The sequence below is a fragment of the Chaetomium fimeti genome, assembly GCF_033439085.1.
Source record: "Chaetomium fimeti strain CBS 168.71 chromosome Unknown B0H64scaffold_4, whole genome shotgun sequence".
Taxonomy (NCBI): domain Eukaryota; kingdom Fungi; phylum Ascomycota; class Sordariomycetes; order Sordariales; family Chaetomiaceae; genus Chaetomium; species Chaetomium fimeti.
In genome coordinates, this window is record NW_026944332.1 from 34,373 (window position 1) to 54,741 (window position 20,369).

The following is a 20,369-nucleotide window of genomic DNA, read 5'->3' on the forward strand; positions in this document are numbered from 1 at the left end:
CACCATTTCAAATGGCCCAACGTCCCTCCGGGGCCCGGGAAGAACGCGTGTGATCGTCAGTGTGACGAACCTGTCTCTGGACCCGTCCTGTTAGGGTTCAGTATCGGTCGAAGGTATTCTCTCAAGGGTGCTTAGGTTCGGTGCAGCCAAAGGGTGCACAACAAAGACTTGTCTCAACAGTAGGCTCTCGAGCTTGTAGCGAACTGTAGTTGTGATTGCTAACTGGAGAACTCCCAGAGCTCTCCAGAACGAGTGACTATATACTATCTAAGTCTTGAGGTATCTCCGTACCTTGCTCTGTATGCTCCGTGCCAGAGCACCCAGAGCGTCGTGCTCTCCCTGCTCTGTGCCAGAGCACCCAGAGCGTAGCGTGCTCTGTCGTGCCAAGAGCAGAGCACCCAGCTGGCCGCCGGTGATTGGCTCGGGGCGGCCCGCGCCCCGTGGTGGCATGTCTCCAGCACGCCCCTCGTTGGCTGTTCGTGACACGATGCCCCTCCCTGTTGGTCTTCGTCCCGAAGACCACGCGCTTCTTTCCGTCCCCGAAATAGATCCAACAATTTCCTACTCTGTCCGTGGTGAGTCTTCTCCTTCACCTTCTTTTCGTCATGTCGCGCGTTCGCAAGCGCAACAGTACTGACCGCCGTCATGATCAGGTCGCCTGTGCCGACGCATTTGGCTCCGTCATGTCTACTTGCTCGTACTGCCGTAAAAAGAAATTAACCTGCACCGCGGCGGACAACGCTTCCAAGTGTCGCCCGTGTCTTGCTGCGAACCGCACTCGTTGTGACGTTCACGGGGCAGATCGTGAGTCCCCCCTTGCCTCGTCAAGTGTCTTCTAACATGGTAGTGCGTGTCTTCATCGAACGGAAACGTCAACTGGACAGTGAGCGCCAAGCGACCCTGAGCAAGCTCCTCCGCTTGGAGCGACAGTCCCGCGCCCTTGAGGAAGAGGCCTTGGAGGCGTTCCGTCGCGAGTCGGAGCTTCTGGACGAGGAGGAGGAGAAAGAGCGACGGGACGCTGAGTCATCCCGGGCGGTGGCCTCCTCGGTTCCCGTCCTGTCCCCTGACGGCACTTCCCTGGTGCCCTCCTGGCCGCAAGGGTCCGCCCTTCCTGTCGACTCTTTTCCTAGCGCCTCATCCGACGATTTCCTCGCCGGGTTTGACTTGTCCGTGGGGTTTCCTTTGGTCGATCCGGGTTCCTCTGGTGGAACTCCTGAAGTTTCTCGGGGCAGTTGAGATTCGTAGCTGGTTGCCATGAATTGTCTTCTGGGCCAAAATCCAGCCATTTAACCAAATACTCCAACTGTCCTTTCGTGATGCGTGAGTCTAGGACTTCCTCAACGTCCCATTCTTTTTCTTCGTCCTCCGCCTCGGCGTCCTTGTCGAGTCGCGCGTTCTCCGGCGCTGGTTCTAGAAGTGAGATGTGGAAAACGTTGGTCCGTAGTCGCATTGTCGAGGGCAACGCGAGAGCGTAATTGTTCTCCGAAATCTTTTTGTCGATCTTGAACGGTCCGACTTTGCGAAAGTCGAGCTTCCTGCTTGGTCGCTTCGTGCGAAGATTTCGAGAAATGAGGTAAACTTTGCCCCCCTCTTCTAGGCGAGGTCCCTCGAGCCTGTTTCTGTCGTAGAACTTCTTCATCCGTGTTCGTACGAATTCGAGTTCTTCCTTGAGCATCGCGTGCAGCGAGCTCATTTTGTCGGCTTTGACTGCCGCTCTGGGCACCGAAACCTCGGGCCCTTGTCGCAAATCTGCTTCGTAGCCGTAATTCGCGAAGAATGGTGTGACCTTCGTGGTCTCCGTGACGGTGGTGTTGTAGGCGAGTTGTGCCGTTGGCAACAGCTCGACCCAGTCATCCTGCTGGAAATTGACGTACAACCGTAGGTATTGTTCGACAACCTGGTTGAGTCGTTCCGTCTGTCCGTCCGTCTGTGGGTGGTAAGCGGTTGAGAGCTTACTTTTCGTACCCAGTCTCGTCATCAGAGCCTGCCAAAACTTTGATGCGAACTTGGTGTCTCTGTCCGTGATCCATTCCTCTGGCCATCCGTGGACCGAGGTTATGTTGCGATAGATCACGTCTGCGAGTTGTTCTGCTGACCATGTTTCCTTGTAAGGGAGGAAGTAACTCCACTTGGTGAGTCTGTCCACCATCGTGAGGATGCTGTCGTATTCCACTCCCGTTACTGAGTCCTTGGATATCGGCAGCTTGGTGATAAAGTCCATCGTCACCGAGCTCCATGGTCGTTCTGCGACTGGCAATGGCTGTAGTAGCCCGTACGGCTTGTGTCGTCCTGGCTTGCTCCGCTTGCAGAGGTCGCATTCCGCCCGGACCTCTTCTGCCGTCTGCTTGATTCCTGGGAAGTCGTAGTTCTGCTTGACTTTCGCAATTGTCTTGCTGATTCCCATGTGTCCTCCGAGTCTCGACTCGTGGATCTTTCGAATGAGCTCCTTTTGGTCACCCAGCCTGACATAGGCCTTGTCGTGGTACCAGAGTCTCGTTCCTTCAAGTCGCAATCCCGCGATCTTGGATTCTGGCTCTTCTTGCCATGCATCGCGTTCGTCGTCCGCGATGATTCCTTGGAAGTCTTGTTCCAATCTTTGTTCTCTGAAGGTCGCACAACATTCTACAAACGGCTGCAGAGGCCTGGCTTCGGGATCTTCCGACTGCTGCTGAAGTGCTGCGATCTCGTAGTCTTCAGTCGGTTGGGAAGCGTGCCGTAGCGATCCGTCTGTCTGTTGATGTAGCAATGGTGGTGAGGCTTCAGACGTGTTGTCGTGGTGATCCGCTCTCCTACTCAAGGCATCCGCTCGTGCGTTTTCTGAGCCTTTCTTGTAGTGGATCGTGAAGTTGAATTCGGACAGAAATTCTGCCCACCGAGTCTGTCGTCCGTTCAGCACCTTGGTGGTGGTGAAGTACCGTAAGTTCTTGTGGTCCGTGTACACCTGGACTTCGTGTGTCGTGCCGCTGAGGTATGGTCTCCATTCCTGGAATGCTTCAATGATTGCGAGAAGCTCCTTGTCGTGGATCGGGTAGTTAAGCCTTGGCCCTTCGAGTTTCTTGGAGAAGAACGCAACTGGATGAAGCTTGCCGTCCTTGTCCCTCTGACCAAGTTGTCCTCCGATCGCGAAGTCCGAAGCATCAGCCTCGACTTCGAAAGGTGTGCTTGGATCAGGCAGCATGAGCACCGGGTCGGCGATGATCGCATCGCGGATCCGGTGGAAAGCCTGCTCGTGCTCCTGCTTCCACTGGAATGTGGCATCCTTTTTGGTAAGTTCGTGCAGAGGTCTCGCGAAGTCGCCAAAATTCTTGATGAACATTCTGACGAAGTTGGCGAATCCGATAAATCCTCTGACCTCCGTGGCGTTCGTCGGTGTCGGCCACGTCTTGACAGCTTCCAGTTTCTCGGGTTCGATCTTGACCCATCCCGGGGAGATTTCGTAACCCAGAAACACTGTTTTCTCGACATGAAACTCGCTCTTGTCCTTGTTGACTGACAATTTGTGCTCGTGCAGTGCGTCCAGCACCTGCCGCACGTGTCTCTTGTGTTCTTCGAGTGTCTTGGAGTAGATGAGAATGTCATCCAAGTAACAGACTGCGAATTTATCGAGGCAATGTCGAATTGCGTGGTCGATAGCGGCTTGAAACGTCGCTGGTGCGTTGGTCAACCCAAACGGCATGACGAGGTACTCGTAGTGTCCGTAGGGTGTCCGAAAAGCCGTCTTCCATTCGTCTCCTTCCTTGATGCGGATGTGGGCGTACGCTGTCGGAAGGTCGAGACGCGTGAAGTATTGTGCCCCTGACAGCTGGTCTCGAAGCCTTGAGATCAGTGGCAGTGGGTAGCGGTTCTTCACCGTTTCGCCGTTCAACTGTCGGTAGTCCACACACATCCTGAGTTTCCCATCCTTCTTTGGAACGAAGAGGACTGGGTAGCCCGCTGGAGATGTCGATGGTCTGATGTGTCCTACCTCGAGGTTCTTTTCGAGATAGCTCCTCAACTCTGCATCTTGCTTCTCGTTGGTGTGGTACACCTTGAAAAACTTCAACTGGGCTCCTTCCTTGAGTTTGATCTCGTGATCCCAAGGTCCGTGGTCTGGTAGCCCTGCAAGATGTTTTGCCGTGAACGCCGGGTGCCCCTTGTAGTCGTCTGGGATCTGCCCCGTCTTTGCGTTCTTCGCTGTACCCTCGTAGTACGCGAACTTGTTGTTCCCAGGCTCGATGCTTGCTGCTTCGAGTTCCCTGACTTCTTCTGCTGCCAGCTCGATGCTTGCCGCTTCGAGCTGATTGACCCATTGTTCGTGTTTGAGCATTCCGTGCTCGTCGACTGAGACGACGGCGATGGTTCGTTCCTCCCGTGTCTGCTTCTTTCGTCGTGTGCCGCTTCTTCCGGACTCCAGAGTGCGTGGTTCTGCACTGGCTGCTTCCTGCGGTGGGCCCGTAGAGGGGGTTCGTTCTGACCCGCTGCTCTCCCGTGGCTCCTGTTCTGCGCGTTCTCCCATCGAGTTGGTCGGATGCTCCCGCTGTTCCCGCGGTCGCAGATGGCCATCTCCCTTCCAACTGATGTCTGGGTCGTATTCCTCATGCCATGGGCGCCCGAGAATCATGTCTTTCTTCGGCCCCATGTTTACGATGTCGAACACCACTTGGGTGGTTTTTCCTTCCACCTCAATGTCGAGTGGTTCTGTCTCTCGTCGTACCCATTGTGTGTCGAATGGTCCCTTGACGACGTGTGGTTGCTTCTTGATCCTCCATGGGATTCTGAGTTGATTCACAAATGCGGGCGAGATGAGATCCATCTGCGCTCCTCCATCCACTAACGCGAGGGCTTCGATCTTCCCCCATCGCGCTGTGATCCAGAGCCTGTTGTCTGGCTTGGTGCTTCGTACAGCAGCTACTTCGTGTTCGTCTGCTGGGAGGTCGTTGTAAGGCTTCTGCTTGCGCCAGTTCTTCCTGTACTGCGCAGCCTGTCTCCGTTGCTGTGGAGTTAGCGGTTTCCGGGCCCCTCGGAGGGCCCTGAGCCGTTTCCCAAGCTCTCGTGGTGTTTCAAGGCGTCCCTGTCCGCACCTTGGCTTGCGGCGTCAATCGTCTGGTGTTCTTGGAGCCATTGGGCCGCCCATGCCTCAACTGGGCGCCTCTCGTTCCTTCGGGACGCTCTCGTCCTCTGGTGTGGCTTCCTCTGGGATTGCTGTTCCATGTATCCCCAGATTTTCTCGTCGGCGTGTGATAGGCAGTCTGCACTTCGGCATTCGTCGACTCCTACGCCTGTCATACAGCGTCGGGGCCAGGCTGCCTTGGGCTTGACCCTTAGCCTGCCCTCGTGAGTGCGTTGGGTGTCCCACAACATGCTTGCGGGAGCGTCGCCGCTGTCGTATACCCATCTGATGGGCAGGGGTTGCATTCCCTTTTCTTCTCTTGTGGGCCAGAAACTGTTGCGAAATTTGTCCTGGAAGTGGTACCGACATTCGTGCGCGATGCACTGGAACCAGGGCAGGTAGATGTGACTTTCTTTTCGTGGGTCCACCCGCTCGTGGTCTTCTGGTAACAACTGGAATCCCTCCGTGTTGTTCTCGCCCCGAAAACCCCACCATTCAAGGTCGGAGGTTTGTCGTCCGGCGCGCACGATGTGCTGATGTCGCGTCCAGTATTCTTCCCAGCTCTGCTGTTTTCTTCCTTTCGCCGCATTCTGTTCCTGTGCGTAGTCGAAAAGTTGCTCGGGGTATCGTACTCCGTTTTCGTATCCTTCCGCCTCTTCGGTGGGTCCATCCCACGGTGTGTGGTGCGGAAGTGCCTGGCGGATGTCGTCCTGCAAGGCCTGTGCCTCTCTTAATGTCTTTTCGACGTGATCCCCGGCCCTGTTGTTGGCCTTGGTGATCTCTTGGACTCGTTCTCTGGCGAAATCGAGTTCCGCGCAAAGTTGTCCGTACTGGTCGTTCCTTCTTTGGAGAAGTTGCTCGAGTTCTTCTTTCTCTCTTGACAACTCCTCGATCCTTTGCCGTTGGCTTAGGACCTTCTGTTGCAGAAAAATGAGGTTCGGGCTGACTCCTCCTTCACCCTCGTGGGTTCGCCATTGCCCGTCCTCTTGCTGAACCAGGGTGATGCCCCAGTCCTCAGCGACTTGTCGGATGTACCGCGGGGGAGCCAGTTCTCCCTCGTCATCCGTTTCGATGAAAGCATGGTGGGCGGTGTCGTTTCCCTCCTGGTGGTTGCTGCTCATCAAGTCTTCTTGATCCGAGTCGGTGAGTTCATCGTCCTGCTCGATGACTCGGTCAATGTCGATTTCGAGGTCGTCCTGCGTGTAGCTGGCGGCTGCGACCTCCAGAAATCGGGTTCTTCTTCCGACCGTGTCTTGGTCGATGGTGGCGGCTTCCTTCCCTGGAACCGGTCTCCACTCTTTCTTGCTGCGGCAGTCACGTTTGAAGTGACCCTTCCTCCCGCAGTTGTAACAGGTGATGCCTGATTTGTCCTTGGCACCATCTCTCTTTCCTGCCCACTGTGCCTGGGCAGCGCTGACGTCCATGGGTCCCGAGTGCGTGCCGTACGCCGTGCTCTGGTGCTGGCGTTTCTTTTTGTCGTTGGGCTTGTGGTAGCCTGCGGATCGCTGAGTCTCGCTGCCCTTCTTCTGTTGTTTGCGGGCGAACTGTCGGTCGTCAATCTTGACAGCCATGGCGATGTACTCGTCGAGCGTGTCAGGTCGGCTCTCCTTGTAGAGCTCGTCCTTGACCTCCTCCTTCAGTCCTCCGTAGAACAGGTGCATCAGCCCCTCGTCGTCTATCTCTGCCTTCATGGAGTCTTGTCGGAAAATCGTGGCGTAGGCGGTGGCTGACCTAGTCTGCTTCAGCCGTCCTAGCCGTTCCTGGGCGTGCAACTTCTCGTCCTTGTCACCGAACACCTTCTGAATCTCACTCTCGAACTCGGAGTAGTTCTCGAAGACCTTTTTGGTGAAGGGTTTGTGGATTGCTCCGCCGAGGAAATCACTCAGTGTTCCCGTGAACCACTTGAGTGCCTTGTCCTTGAGTCGGGTGGCGGCGTATCTGGTCTTGGATTCCTCGGTGGCGAATTGGTGCGAGTTGTGGTCGAGGTAGTTCCGCATCGCCGTGATCCAACCTGGCAAGGCTTCCTGATCGCCCCCGTACTTCTCGGGTTGCTCCAATTTGACCTTCGTCTTGGCCGGGTCCTTGGTGTGGACCTCGGTCGCCGCAAGTCGGGCTGCCAATGCCGCGTTGCTGGCCTTGGTCTTCGCAAGCTCTTCTTCAGTTTCATCGAGTCGTTCGGTGACTCTCTGAAGCGCGGCCGTGATCTGGCCCGGCGTCGGTTGAGTTGCCATGTCGTTTTACCTTCGAGCCTGAACTGTAACAGATCAAAGGGAGTTAGCAACGTGTGACGAACCTGTCTCTGGACCCGTCCTGTTAGGGTTCAGTATCGGTCGAAGGTATTCTCTCAAGGGTGCTTAGGTTCGGTGCAGCCAAAGGGTGCACAACAAAGACTTGTCTCAACAGTAGGCTCTCGAGCTTGTAGCGAACTGTAGTTGTGATTGCTAACTGGAGAACTCCCAGAGCTCTCCAGAACGAGTGACTATATACTATCTAAGTCTTGAGGTATCTCCGTACCTTGCTCTGTATGCTCCGTGCCAGAGCACCCAGAGCGTCGTGCTCTCCCTGCTCTGTGCCAGAGCACCCAGAGCGTAGCGTGCTCTGTCGTGCCAAGAGCAGAGCACCCAGCTGGCCGCCGGTGATTGGCTCGGGGCGGCCCGCGCCCCGTGGTGGCATGTCTCCAGCACGCCCCTCGTTGGCTGTTCGTGACAGTCAGGCAATCCCAAAACCACGACGGAACTCAGGAAGAAACCAGAATATACGAAGACGTGTTGGTCAATCCCGACGGCAGCTTTTTCCTGTTCTCGGACAGGCCGCCAGAGGACGTATTCAATTTCGGCCTACCAATCGGACCCCGCGAATCCTTTATGCAGGTCCAAGAGGTCCGTCTCACCGCGCCGTCGGAACGGTCCATCACCCAAGACAGAGAAGACGGCCTTTGCATCTACTGCCAACTGCTCTTGCTCCCGGACGCACCCGAGTATACCACGCACCAGCCGTGCATGGGGTTGCTGATCCGGAACTGGGACCGCTGTGTGCTCTGTAGGTTGATTAACGTTAGCATCGGACGTGCAAATCCGGCTTGGAAAGCACAATATGAGGCTGGGCTGGCAGATCTGTCGAGTCCGGATACGCGTATCTGGGCCCAGAACAAGAAGTTTGACAAGTATTCCCTTATAGTGGCGACTCTGGGTGGCCACTCGTCCAAGGAGGTTCGAGGGACGCCAATTGTGTGGACTACGAGTAACAAACTAGGTACGACTCCCTTTCCTATTCCTCGGATGAGAGAACCATTGACTTACACTGTAATGTACGAAATAGGAACTTTGAGCCGTCGCCTGATATGGGAGGCCTACTACTCCTCTGAGCAGCACGAAGCAAGTGCGCGGCTCAACGTAATCAAAGACTGGCTGCGCGAATGCCAATCCAAACACACCACTTGCAATCAACTGGCAAGTCAAGGTAGCCGACCACTCCCCACCCGCGTGCTCAGGATCACCCCGCAGAACGCAACTATACCCTTCACCATCCAGCTGCACGAGCCGGACGGCGAGAGTGCACCATACATCGCCCTAAGCCACTGTTGGGGAAAGTCAGGCCCTCTGAGGACGATAAAGTCGAATATCGAACAGCACAAACAAGCAATCGTGTTTGAAGCTCTGCCATTGTCTTATAGAGACGTCGTGGTAAAGGCGTGGTACCTCGGCTTCCAATATCTCTGGATAGACTCCCTCTGCATCATACAGGATGACAACGACGACTGGGAAGCCGAGGCGGCGCGGATGGCCGCCGTCTACTCCAACGCGACACTCACCTTTGCGGCCACCGAGGCCGCAGACCCGTCCGAGGGTTGCTGTCCCCGCTACAGCAGAGCCTTTCCGATACCTCTAGAAGGCGACGACAAAGCCCTCGTCCGTTTCCAGGACAACCTAAACCTAAACGGCGGAGACGCCGCGCTCAACACCCGAGGCTGGGCCTTCCAGGAAGCCGCCCTATCCAGGCGCATGGTCTGTTTTGACAACGACCAGCTGCTGTGGAAGTGCACCAGCAGGCACGAGTCCGAGGACGGCCTGCGGGTCGTCTCCGAGGCCACCCCAAACACGGGCGACTGGAATGTCTGGGCCTGTCTTGCGCAACTGGGCAGCGGCAAACCGAGTTACGTTTTTTGGTACAAGATGATGGAAGACTACTCCGGCCGGAAGTTCACTTTCGAGAAGGACAAGCTCCCGGCGCTGGCGGGTATTGTGGAGGTCTTCGAGGACCACGTCGACGACGCGCCACTCGTGGGTCTCTGGCACGGAGACATTCTGGACGGGCTCCTCTGGCGTGCCCACGAGCCTGGAGAGCGAGTCTCTTTCTCGGGCGTGGTGCCTTCTTGGTCGTGGACCTCGGTTAGCGGCCGGGTCTCCTGGGGAGGCTCATTGATTAGTATCCTGCCAGAGGGCCAGTTGAAAGTCATCTCGGTGGGGGTTGACTGGGCTGGGCGCCCGATGACTTCTCCGATCTCAGGGGCGGCCCTAGAGGTCCATGGGCGCCTAAAGAAGGCAAAGGTCGTCAGGAGCGCCAACCTCGTGTACCTGCACGAGATCGACGAGTCCTCCTCTGAGTCTTCGGAGCTGCGAACATCTGAAAATGGACAAGAGGAAACACTCTCTAGACCAGAGATTCTGGGATATTGTCACTTGGATGTGGTCAATCCCGTGGGTCCCCACATTTGGTGTCTCGAGGTGTATCAGGGCCTCCAACGACCAGGGCCGGAGTGTCCACGGAATCTCGCTCACCGAGTGCTTCTTCTGGAACCTGTGAATGAAGTCAAGAGTGAATTCAGCCGAGTGGGAGTAGGTTGCTTGTGGCGGAACTCGTACCGACAGGACGACGGGGTTATGGGCAGTGCGGTAAAGGAGACATTTCTGGGGGTCCCCCGACGCACGGTTACAATTTTATAAGCCTCGGGGGTTCAATTTGAGTCGATCTTATCGAGGTGAGACTATCATAGCTGCGTAGCGGGGGTACGGGCCAATGCCATACTGCTTGAAACGAAGCTTCAATGTGTTGAAACCGCCATGGACCAGGGGAGATGTTATTTCTGCTCCTATTAGCGGTGTTGTGTGTTCACTAGAAGACGGTGGAATGCCATCGATAAACCTTGGCTAGATTAACCTAAACATGATAGGCAGAGTGTTGGGAAAAGTGGTAAGGGATCTGATTACTGCTTGGGCCCAAGCCATCACTAACGGAAACGAGTTTTCACTCCTCGTAACCTGTGGGGGTGGGCGCGGTTACTGAGCAGCCTTGCGCCCTACTCGGCAGGCGGAAGAGCCGAGAAGGAACATCCGTTACCGCTTCCTCCTTGCGAAGATCCAGAGTTACACGCCTTTGAATACTTAGGCCCTTTGATGGCGGTGATGTGAGCCTTTCCCCGCGGGTGCTTGGGGCACGAGTATAGACTAGACTGTATAGGTTATGGTGTGGAAGATGGATGGGGGAGGACGGGATGCTGCGAAAGGTGCCATCACACAGCGGCGAGTGCTCATCCCGGCTCACCCCATTGAAGGGTGAGCCGGAGCCATGCGCGCAAGAGTGAGATATTCCGTCGAAACAATAGGAAGAGTGATGATTTGCAAAGCCCTGACGTTTAGCTCCTAGCAACGTTGCGAACAGTCGTGGACATGTAACGATAAAACCGAAGAGGAAGAACATCACTCGCATTCAACGAAGGACTGAAACCCATGGGCCATCTGTTGAACCCCAACATCAAAACAGCCAATAGCATTAGGCGCCCTCGTTCAACTTTGCTGGGACGCTGGGTATCCTCACCTCGGTACTTATCCCGCTTCTGTAAGCGGCAAGCCAGCGAGGTAGTATTCGCTAAACCATGTCGCAGCCATCAACCGGGCTTGTTTCGAGTCCCTCGGTCGATCTTGTATCTTATTCGAGCGCCTGGGTAAAACGAGATCGCACGTCCCATTCCCTCACGCTTCAAGACTCGGACATCCAGTGGCCCCTCCGCTGATCGCCCGAACAACAAACATCCTCCAATGGTCAACTTCGTCGATGTTGGTTCTCGAGATTAAATCATCATGGCCCGGATGTCTCGAGAGACCCAAGCGTTCAACGCAACACTAGAATCCAAGAAGGACGTGGATGGTATTCCGGGAATGACAAAGTCGGCAAGTGAAGATGGTACCCAAGCAGGCTGGGAACGATCGGTCGACCGAGTATAAATTGGTCCTCTTAACCCAGCCTTGAAAAAAACCGTTCCACCAGATCCTAGCCATCACATCACTCAGCCCCAACCCTCTCTCTCGATACCCCGGCCGATCAGCTCACTATGCACTTGTCTCTTGCCTACGGGGCGCTCGCCCTGCTCCCGCAGCTTTCACATGCCCACTTCCTCTTCCCGCATCTGATGCTCAATGGCGTCAAGACGGAGGCCTATGAATACGTCCGCGAGCATGACAACGGCTTCCAGCCCTCTTTCACGCCGGAGATCCTCAGCAGTGATGATTTCCGCTGCAACAAGGGCTCGTGGAACCACCGCTCCCAGCCCAAGACGGCCAAGGTGACTGCCGGAAAAGACTCGGTTGGATTCCACCTCCATCTCGACTTTGGCATCTACCACCCAGGCCCGGTCACGGCAAGTCCACCCCCTCAAGCCCCTTCCCCTACTCCAGCTAACCATGTTATCGAACAGATCTACCTGTCCAAGGCGCCCGGGGACGTGCGTGACTACGACGGCTCCGGCGACTGGTTCAAGGTGTACCAACTGGGCACCATGATGCCGTGGAACGGCACCGACCAGGGCTGGTTGACGCGGGACCTGAAGCAGTTCGAGTTCAAGCTCCCCAGCGAGATCCCCGCCGGCCAGTACCTGATGCGCATCGAGCAAATGAGCATCCACCAGCCCTACCGCCAGAAGGAGATGTACTTCCAGGTGAGTCCCGGACAGATCCGAGTCTTCTGTTCTTTGTTTGTTCACTTACTGACACACTGGGCTCGCTTCTAGTGCGCCCACCTCGACATTGCCAGCGACTACAACGGCAAGACGCCGGGACCCACCATCAAGTTCCCTGGTGGTTACCAGCCCAACGATCCTGCGATTCAGCTCGACAGCTGGGCTCAGCCGCCCCCCGACTTTGCTCCCATGCCTGGCCCGGAGCAATGGCCTAACTAAGGGGTGTGGCTTGATGGTCGTGCTGCTAGTGTGTCAAGGGAACATGGGGTGGATATGTGGAGATAAATGAGATGACAGTAGGGATAACATGGCCAACATGACAGGTACCTTTACGTGGATAGCTACTCTACGTATCCAATCATTAGTGTTCGATGGTTCGTTTTACATCTTTCCCTGGGATTATCGAAGTGTTCCCAAACATCAGACGCTTGTAGAAGTGCGGCATCGGCATTCGAGGCCGCATAATTCATCATGACTGAGAAGACACCATCAACATACCTAGGTACCATGACGTCCTTGCCACCCCCGTCCCCCAACCCCCTACCACAACCCCCCATCTACGGCGCCGGGCTATACAACTGCTCCCCATTCTTCTCAAACCCCCTCACCACACCCTGACCCTCGCTCCCCACCAACCACCCCGCAAAATCCTTAGCCATCTCGGGGTTCGGCGCCCTGGCGCCTACCAGCAGGTGCGCCGGGTTGAGCAGCGGGTCCTCGGCGTCGTCGGTCGCGGCCTTGAAGATGGTCGTCTCGCTCGTCAGGTTGGCCGGCAGCGAGAGGAAGGTGCCCCGGTCCGTGAGCGTGTACTCGTCCAGCAGGATGGCGGCGGTTAAGGCTTGGATCGGGAAGGTGATGAATTGGTGGTACCAGGTCGAGTAGGCTGTTGACCAGGGGACCTGGGGGGGGGTGTTAGTGTTTGGGGTGGGGTAGGAGAAAGGGGGGGGGCGTACCTGGCCGATGCTAATCCAGAGGTCGGACTCTTTGATGTTGGTCGCGGATTTGTCGTAGCGGCTTAAGAACCGCACCGACGGGGTTGTGTTGGCGGCCTCGGCAGCCTCGTGCAAGTCGGAGAAGATGGTGTAGATGTCGGAGTCACCCGAGATGTTGGCAGGGTTGGAGGGGGGACCGACGATAAGGAAATGGTCTCGCCAGGCGTAGTAGTCAGGGGCTAATGCGATGCCCTGCTCGATAGCTATCCTTTCCGCTGCTGTGCTGTACGTGATGCCGATGTCGATCAGGCCATCCTTGAGGTAGTTGATGCTGTATGTTGTATCACTTTGATACCAGGCAACCCTGAAGGGGTCTGACCCGTTCGAGACCTTGTCCTCGATGAAGGCATCTGCGAGAGCTATTCCCCAGGCTTGAGTTAAGACCTGTCCTCGAGGGCCGCCCTTGGATTGACTAGATACCTTTGATCAGCCCGCTCTGCCCAGCGCCCCCGTTGCCGATACTGAGGAGAATGGACGAGCCGTTGCCATAGCTAGCGTCATAAACTTCCGCTGGGGTTTGGGCTGCGCAGAGGAACGGCAGCGTTGCAGTGGCGAGGAACCGAAGTGAGACCATCGTGAACTTCTGCAGAAATAGGGATTAAGGGATTATGTTTGACAAGATCTGAGTGCCGTGTCTCTGACACCTGCGAAAGGCGTCGAATTTATGATCCATCACGCAACGATGGTATGCAATGCCCTCGACCGAAAACGACTTAGAGAGAAATAAGCTTCAAGTTTGTCTGGTCTCATGTACGCCACGACATCAATCATTCTTCTTCTCATGCACCAACTAGTCCGTTTTTCATACCCCGGACCAATGCGGACTTATCAGGAAGATTCTCATCACATCCAAGAAAGGGATGGTCTGTGTAGAGCTGAAAACTCCAACGGCTTACGTGGGCCTGGTCGAACAGATTCGGCTGTGCCCACGTCGTCAACGATCAACGGAGGCTTTCCGGCATGCCTGCAATTGGTCCAAGGTCTGCCCGGGAGCAGGGGACAATCCGTCCCCCTCTTCCCAAAACACGTATGGATGAGGCATGTTCCGTGAGGGAATCGGCGGGGTATTCATCGACCTGTCTCCTCACTCTGCTCCATTCCCGGGATTTCCATCCTCCAGAAACTTGAAAAAGGTGAGCCTGTTCCCGTCCGTATCTTTGATTGTAAACTGCCGGTATCCCCACTCCTTATCTGCGATGTCCTCTACCATCTCAGCATTCCCGTGCGACTTTAGCTCTTGGTAGAAGTCATCCAGCTCTGCCGTGCCTAACGCGATCCATGCCGACGACTGCGTAACAGCACTGGAGAAGTAGATGTTGGCCGCCGCTTTGTCACCCGCATAGAGCGAACAGAATGTCTGTTTGCCTGACTGATCATCTGTGTGGATGCCGCCAACCGTGAAACCAAGCACTCGTGTGTAGAAGTCGACCGTGGTTTGGATATTGTCAGACCGGAAATGTGGGATGATCTTCCACGCCGACTGGACTTGGTTTTTGTCCGCCATTGTGCTTGTCACTGTCGACGAGTACTGCTGAATGGCCTGCGAGAGGGCAATAACTCGGTTGAGTTAGCGGGCGGGGAGTGTCAAAGGTTGGGGCTGAAGGTTGAAGCAATGAAGCGGCATTTTGGGCAGCTTCATTTTCGAAGACCTTCCCCTCCCGGCCCAACCCCGGCTCAAAAATGAACGAAACTTGCTGGTGGCTAAATCGACCTTTCGAATTGTTATGGATGTGTAGGAAGCGAGAGCACGAGGTTGGCGGGGCTTCTTTATGGCGGGGCCAAGGCTGCTTCGCTTGACCGCCGCAAGTCCACGCCCGGCCTGGGCTTCGATAAGATGGTGCTAGCTCGTGTGCTTCGCAGTAGTATTCCCGGGTTACAAGGCGTAGTTAGATTTCCCGGTTACAAACACGGGCGGGATGTTTGGCCGGGGACGGTACATAAGGTAGTAAAGGAAAACTTCTATTGTCTATATCGAGGAATCGAAATCGAAAAGAAAAGAAAAATCGAGTACTGGGTTTGAAGCAGTTTATTCTGGCTGCCGGATGATGTTGTTCCATTTCTGTGGTCGAGGTTGGTCGACATTCGACATTTGAAGTCCGGCTTTTTATTCCCATGGTGTGCCTGGGAGTCGTTCTCCTCAAAGCGCGTCAGTATTCGAGAATTGACCGGACTCGGAGTGTGAATCATCAAACGCATCCACATTCGATGTTTTGTCGCAGGGTAAGTGGTCCCCGCCTGGCTGGTGGGGTCGAACATTTCAACGCTAAGCCCGACAGGGCCAAGCCAACGGACCTCCCCCTTGTCGCCCACGCAGAGCTGCCATTGCCGCAGTTGCACTTCAGCCATTCAAAGATTCGCAGCAGTCAGTGCTGGGCAACCTCGACTTTTCGAAAAACTTCAGCCACGACCGACGTAATCACCATCCTCTTCCTCTTCGATTTTCCTCCACGAACATCGCCTCCGCCGCGACCTGCTTTATTGGCTCTTGCCCCAGGAGCGCTTTTCTCTTCTTAAGTTTTTGATACCCGTCTCGGCTGCGCTAGCTTCGGTTGATTTTACGAACATCGGTCGCGCCTCCTCGATTCTCAGCCTCCGCTGATCCCCACGTCAACAACGACTTCTTCCTTCCCTTCGATTTTCTAGTCCGCCTTGCCCCGAATCGCGCGCGGAATCAACTTGCGGGATGGCCTCTGTGAGTTTCTGCCCGGTCCCCGCTACACTACCATCCTACCCTTCTGCCAACTCGATATACAAGCGCCCCGATTCATTCTTGTATCGATTTTATCGCATAATAGCCGCGCACCATGTGCTGCGAGTTCGGCACGTGCGACGCTCGAAGTGTTCGCACACAGCTAATGCCAGACCAGCAACCTCGTCCGACCCCTTACAACCAGGGCTACCTGCCCAACGGCGCTAGCGGCCCCGTTCCTGGCGCCACCCCTCTGCTTCCGAACCAAGGCCGTGTTATCCAGAGCGGTCCTATTAGAGTGCTCTGCATTGCCGATGTGCGAGGTGCGAATACCCAGCAGTGCCCAGACTGCGCGACCTCGGTTTGTTGACGATGGATACATAGGCAACCTCCGCTCCCTCAACGACCTCGCCCGCTCGGCTCGTGCGGATTACATCATTCACACCGGCGATTTTGGCTTCTACGATGAGACATCTCTCGACCGCATCGCCGAGAAGTGAGTTGACATGAAAATCTGGCCACGGCCCCTGCTGACTGTTATTGCGACAGGACCCTAAAGCATGTCGCCCAATACTCCCCGCTCATCTCGGAGGCCACGAAGAAGCTCATCGCGCAGGGCGTTCAGGGCCCGGTCAAGTCACGGTTCGACGCAAGCGAACTGCCACTCTCAGAGCTCCCCCAGCTCATCACCGGCGAGCTGAAGCTGGAGGTACCGGTCTACACGGTATGGGGTGCGTGTGAGGATGTGCGGGTGCTGGAGAAGTTTCGGTCCAAGGAGTATAAGGTGCACAACCTCTTCATCATCGACGAGGCTCAGTCCATGTTGCTGGAGGTCGGCGGCGTGAAGCTCCGGCTTCTCGGGCTGGGCGGCGCCGTCGTCATGCACAAGCTTTTCGACAACGGCGAGGGACGGACGACGATCGCTGGCGGCCAGGGCACCATGTGGACAACTCTGCTGCAGATGGGCGAGCTCGTCGACACGGCAAACCGCGTTTACGACCCCACCGAAACCCGCATCTTTATCACACACGCGTCCCCGGCTCGCGAGGGTATCCTGAACCAGTTGTCGGTTACTCTCAAGTCCGATTTCTCCGTGTCGGCTGGCTTGCACTTTAGGTATGGAAGCTCGTACAACGAATTCAGCGTTAACCCTACCCTGGACCATTACCGCGGCAAGCTCGCAGCGTCCAAAGCGTCCTTCAACGATGTGTGGGACACGGTCAAGGGTGAAGTCGAGCCGGCTATCAGCCAGGTCGAGGCCCAACAGACCCTATTAAAGAACGCACTGGCGGTCGTTGAGAAGATGCCTACGACTGCCGCGGGCGGGAACCCATTTGGCGGCGCTGCTGCCGGCCAGTCGGCCGCGGCCCTGGGCCAGGTCGACGAGAGCGCCTTCAAGAACATGTGGAACTTCAACCTCGCGGATGCTGCCTTTGGCTGGCTCGTCCTAGAGATCCAGGACGGCAGAATCGGAACCGAGATGCGCGCCCAGGGATTCAACTTCTCTCACCGTGGAGCCAAGCAGCAACCCGGTGTTCAGCCCGCCCCTATCGCTGCCGGTAGTAGCCCGGTCATCCACACAGGCCCTTCCGCACCACCGGCGGCCAGCCCTGCCGCTCAGCCGAGGGTCGTCGCCCCGGTACCGGCACCCCCCCCGCAAACAAAGCCAGCCACGCCCCAGCCCCCGCCGGCTACTTCCCCGGCGCCTCGGGAAGAGAAGGCGGCACCGGCTTCTTCTAACGGCGCTGCAAACGCACCCGATGCGGCCCCAGCCCCCAAGAATCCGGCCGATAACATTATCGGCCTCTTCGTTATGAATGCCCAGAGCGATGACCAGGTCCGAGACTTGTTCTCCGAGGATGACAAGGCCAAGATCATCAAGATCGACCGCTGGGGTGTTAATAACAAGGTGGCGCAGTTCAAGACGACCGAAGACCGGGATGCTGCCATGGAGCGTCTTCCTGACGACGTTAAAAACCGCGCCCCCGGTCAGGAGGATCGCTCCAAGCCGCTGGTCAAGATCTTTTCTCCCCCCGCCCCCCGTCAATTCTCGCGCGGCGGTGCTGGCAACTGGGGCAGCGGCCGCGGTGGTCGGGATGGTAGCAATCCCCAGAGCGGGTACCGAAGCGCCGGCGGCGGAGGTGCTAGCGACAGCGAAGGTGCCGGGCGTCGCGGTGGACGTGGCGGACGCGGTGGTCGCGGTGGGGAGCGGGGGCGGGGCAGAGGCCCACGGGGTGGTATCAAGAACGAGGGCGCTAGCCCTGCTCCTCCGGCTGACTCTTAGGTGGCTCAGCCTGAGGCCCTGGCAGCGTCCCGCTTGTCGACAGAGGGTTGGTAGCGGCGTGCTCACTCGCCGTCCTCAACCCATGGCAGCCAGCCCACGTCGACGACGGCCGATCATGCAAGGAGGATGAAATCCCACGAACCGACTACGACACGCGACAACCTTGGCTTCCTCCTTCCACCAACACAATCCCATCGACGACACCATTTCACTGTGATGATATTCGGCTCGCCTCTCGGCAGCCAACCTTGTTTCTTTGTTTCTTTTTCTTCTGGAAGGGCGGAACCTGGATGGATTGGGCTCGCTTCTTCTTTGCTTGGCTTCGGAGATAATACACAACAACGGGGGAGGTGGTTCGGAAAAGAAGCAAAAGATCCCTGTGACTCTTGATATTTCTGGAACTGCGCTTGGGGATCGGAAGGTGGGGGAGTTTAGAGATCCGTTGGTCGTTGGTTGGTTGGCTGCCTCTTGAACTGGTTTTTTTTTCACTTGCCCTCGTCCACCCGGGACACCAACTACACTGCAACCACTTTCGCGCCCCGCCAAGGGAGTTAGCGGTAGCATCAGCGAGGCGACATCTTGTGCTTCTGCTGGGATGTAGTTGGTAGTGAATATTCGCTTGCGAGTGCCATCGTTTTGCGTGGGGGGATGGGATGTGGTCTTGTCCCATATTGTGATCTCGACGCCCTCAACAGCATTGTACCAACTACATATATCGTTCTAACATGTGACCCCCAATCGAAACCTTGTGGTAAAGTGGCCAAGGTAGCCCCGAAAGCCGCGTCATTTCAAGGTGTGGTTGTAAATCATCGCTAAATATCCACGCCCCTTCTAATACGACTGAGCGGGATGCCCGGATCTAGTTTATGTTATGGCACACAAGGATCGTACATGTACACACAAGCCTCCGCTATTACACACCGACGCAACAATATGTACGTCAATCAAGCCCGCGGCTTCATCCCCTTGTGAATCGCCGCCACCCCCCCGGTCAAATCCTCGTATCCCTGCCCGGCCACGACGAACCCGGCATCCACAATCATGTCGCGGAACTCGGCCTGGCTCGGGAACCGCTCGATGCTCTCCACCAGGTACTGGTAGCTGTCGCGGTCCGCCGCCACCAGCTGCCCGATCAGCGGGATCGCCCGGAACGACCACTCCTTGTACAGCGCGTTGAACACGGGGAACCGCGAAGCCTTGCTGAACTCCAGGCACGCGAACACCCCGCCGGGTTTTAGGACTCGGTGCGCTTCGCGCAGCGCCGCGGGTATGTTGCTGAAGTTGCGGATCCCGAAGGCCACCGTGTAGAGGTCGACTGATTCCGCTGCGATTCCGCCGGTGGCGGTGGCCGGGTCGAAGAAGGCTTGCTCCTGGTTGCCTTGCGCGTCGTGGGTTGTCGGCTCGACTGCGGACGGGTAGGCGTGCAGGGGGCGTGTCTGGGTGAGGTTCTCGGCGTTGGCTTCGACGAAGGAGAGTGCTGCTTGTTGGGAGGCGGGGAGTTGTCCGGCGCGTTGTTTGCCGACTGTGAGCATCGCCCGGTTGATGTCGGATATCGTCACCCGCACGTCGGTGTTGCCGTTGAGCTCGTGGGCGGTGCGCAGCATCCGGAAGGCGATGTCCCCCGTGCCGCCCGCGATGTCGAGGATGTGCTGCGGCCCGCGCGGGTCGGGGCCGGTGGTGAGGGGGGAGAAGCCGGGGTTGAGGGAGGCGACGAAGTGGTCTCTGTTAAGGGGGGTTTGGTGTGGTTAGTGTGGGTGTGGTGACTGGGGAGGGCGGCGAAGGGGGGCTAAGGGGAGAACGCACTTCCACACTCGGTGCCAGCCAAAGGACATGAGGTCGTTCATGCGGTCGTACGACTCTGCTACGCTGGTAAAGACACCCGCCACGCGCTCCCGCTTCTCGCTTTCTGTTACTGTCTCGAAGCCGAAGTGGGTTGGCCTGGACGGATCGGGGACGGCATAGTCGGGGGAGGTATTCGGTGTCGGGCTATTGGAAAGGAGTGTTGTTGAGAAGGGTCGTGTGGATCGTAATTGTAGCTCGGGATGTGTAAAGGCGCTCCTCCGTACGGGGCGGAGGGCCCTTCTGAGGGCTGTTCGGGCTGCCATGTTGAGCAAGTTCACGGCACCGAGACAGCTCCGGGACCAGATCTGGAAGAATTCGGGATCAGCTCATGCATGCTTGCTTGCCGAAAAATAAATCGGGTCCGCCCGGAGGTGTGGCTGTCTCATGTGGCTTGACACCCGGGAATCCAACGCCCTGTGTGTTTCAGCCCTGTTTGCGGGGTCGAGATGCGCGCCAAGGGGGTGGAATGGATGGTGGGGTTGACGTTCGAGTTTGTTTGTTCCCGCCGTGCCGCCGTCCTT

General features: G+C 56.7%; 7 protein-coding genes across 7 annotated transcripts; 3 read left to right on the forward strand and 4 right to left on the reverse strand.

Moving 5' to 3' along the window:
- Positions 1-6,445: 6,445 nt before the first annotated feature.
- On the forward strand, positions 6,446-10,032 carry B0H64DRAFT_416915 (HET domain protein; the record flags this gene model as incomplete). Its single annotated transcript, XM_062805203.1, has 4 exons — positions 6,446-6,456; positions 7,803-8,341; positions 8,408-9,924; positions 9,958-10,032. 4 exons carry the CDS (start codon positions 6,446-6,448, stop codon positions 10,030-10,032), a joined length of 2,142 nt encoding a protein of 713 aa, XP_062658612.1.
- Positions 10,033-11,030: 998 nt separating this feature from the next.
- B0H64DRAFT_358428 (glycoside hydrolase) lies at positions 11,031-12,426 on the forward strand. Its single transcript, XM_062801649.1, has 3 exons — positions 11,031-11,723; positions 11,781-12,020; positions 12,093-12,426. Exons 1-3 carry the CDS (start codon positions 11,418-11,420, stop codon positions 12,258-12,260), a joined length of 714 nt encoding a protein of 237 aa, XP_062658613.1. The 5' UTR covers positions 11,031-11,417; the 3' UTR covers positions 12,261-12,426.
- A 145-nt stretch (positions 12,427-12,571) lies between these two features.
- B0H64DRAFT_431914 (uncharacterized protein) lies at positions 12,572-13,823 on the reverse strand. The gene is made up of 3 exons (XM_062805991.1): positions 13,454-13,823; positions 12,995-13,392; positions 12,572-12,940 (listed from the first exon to the last, which is right to left on the reverse strand). Exons 1-3 carry the CDS (start codon positions 13,605-13,607, stop codon positions 12,599-12,601), a joined length of 894 nt encoding a protein of 297 aa, XP_062658614.1. The 5' UTR covers positions 13,608-13,823; the 3' UTR covers positions 12,572-12,598.
- Positions 13,824-14,093: 270 nt separating this feature from the next.
- Positions 14,094-14,764, reverse strand: B0H64DRAFT_138119 (Glyoxalase/Bleomycin resistance protein/Dihydroxybiphenyl dioxygenase). The gene has a single exon (XM_062798240.1). It carries the CDS (start codon positions 14,535-14,537, stop codon positions 14,118-14,120), a length of 420 nt encoding a protein of 139 aa, XP_062658615.1. The 5' UTR covers positions 14,538-14,764; the 3' UTR covers positions 14,094-14,117.
- Positions 14,765-15,888: 1,124 nt separating this feature from the next.
- B0H64DRAFT_322958 (uncharacterized protein) lies at positions 15,889-18,006 on the forward strand (the record flags this gene model as incomplete). The annotated part of the gene is made up of 3 exons (XM_062800587.1): positions 15,889-16,045; positions 16,107-16,218; positions 16,272-18,006. The coding sequence occupies 3 exons, from the start codon at positions 15,889-15,891 to the stop codon at positions 18,004-18,006; spliced, it is 2,004 nt and encodes a 667-aa protein (XP_062658616.1).
- A 37-nt stretch (positions 18,007-18,043) lies between these two features.
- Positions 18,044-18,760, reverse strand: B0H64DRAFT_138156 (uncharacterized protein). Its single transcript, XM_062798241.1, has one exon. It carries the CDS (start codon positions 18,568-18,570, stop codon positions 18,082-18,084), a length of 489 nt encoding a protein of 162 aa, XP_062658617.1. The 5' UTR covers positions 18,571-18,760; the 3' UTR covers positions 18,044-18,081.
- Position 18,761: 1 nt separating this feature from the next.
- B0H64DRAFT_340311 (ubiE/COQ5 methyltransferase family-domain-containing protein) lies at positions 18,762-20,212 on the reverse strand. Its single transcript, XM_062801227.1, has 2 exons — positions 19,810-20,212; positions 18,762-19,728 (listed from the first exon to the last, which is right to left on the reverse strand). Exons 1-2 carry the CDS (start codon positions 20,109-20,111, stop codon positions 18,951-18,953), a joined length of 1,080 nt encoding a protein of 359 aa, XP_062658618.1. The 5' UTR covers positions 20,112-20,212; the 3' UTR covers positions 18,762-18,950.
- Positions 20,213-20,369: the final 157 nt, after the last annotated feature.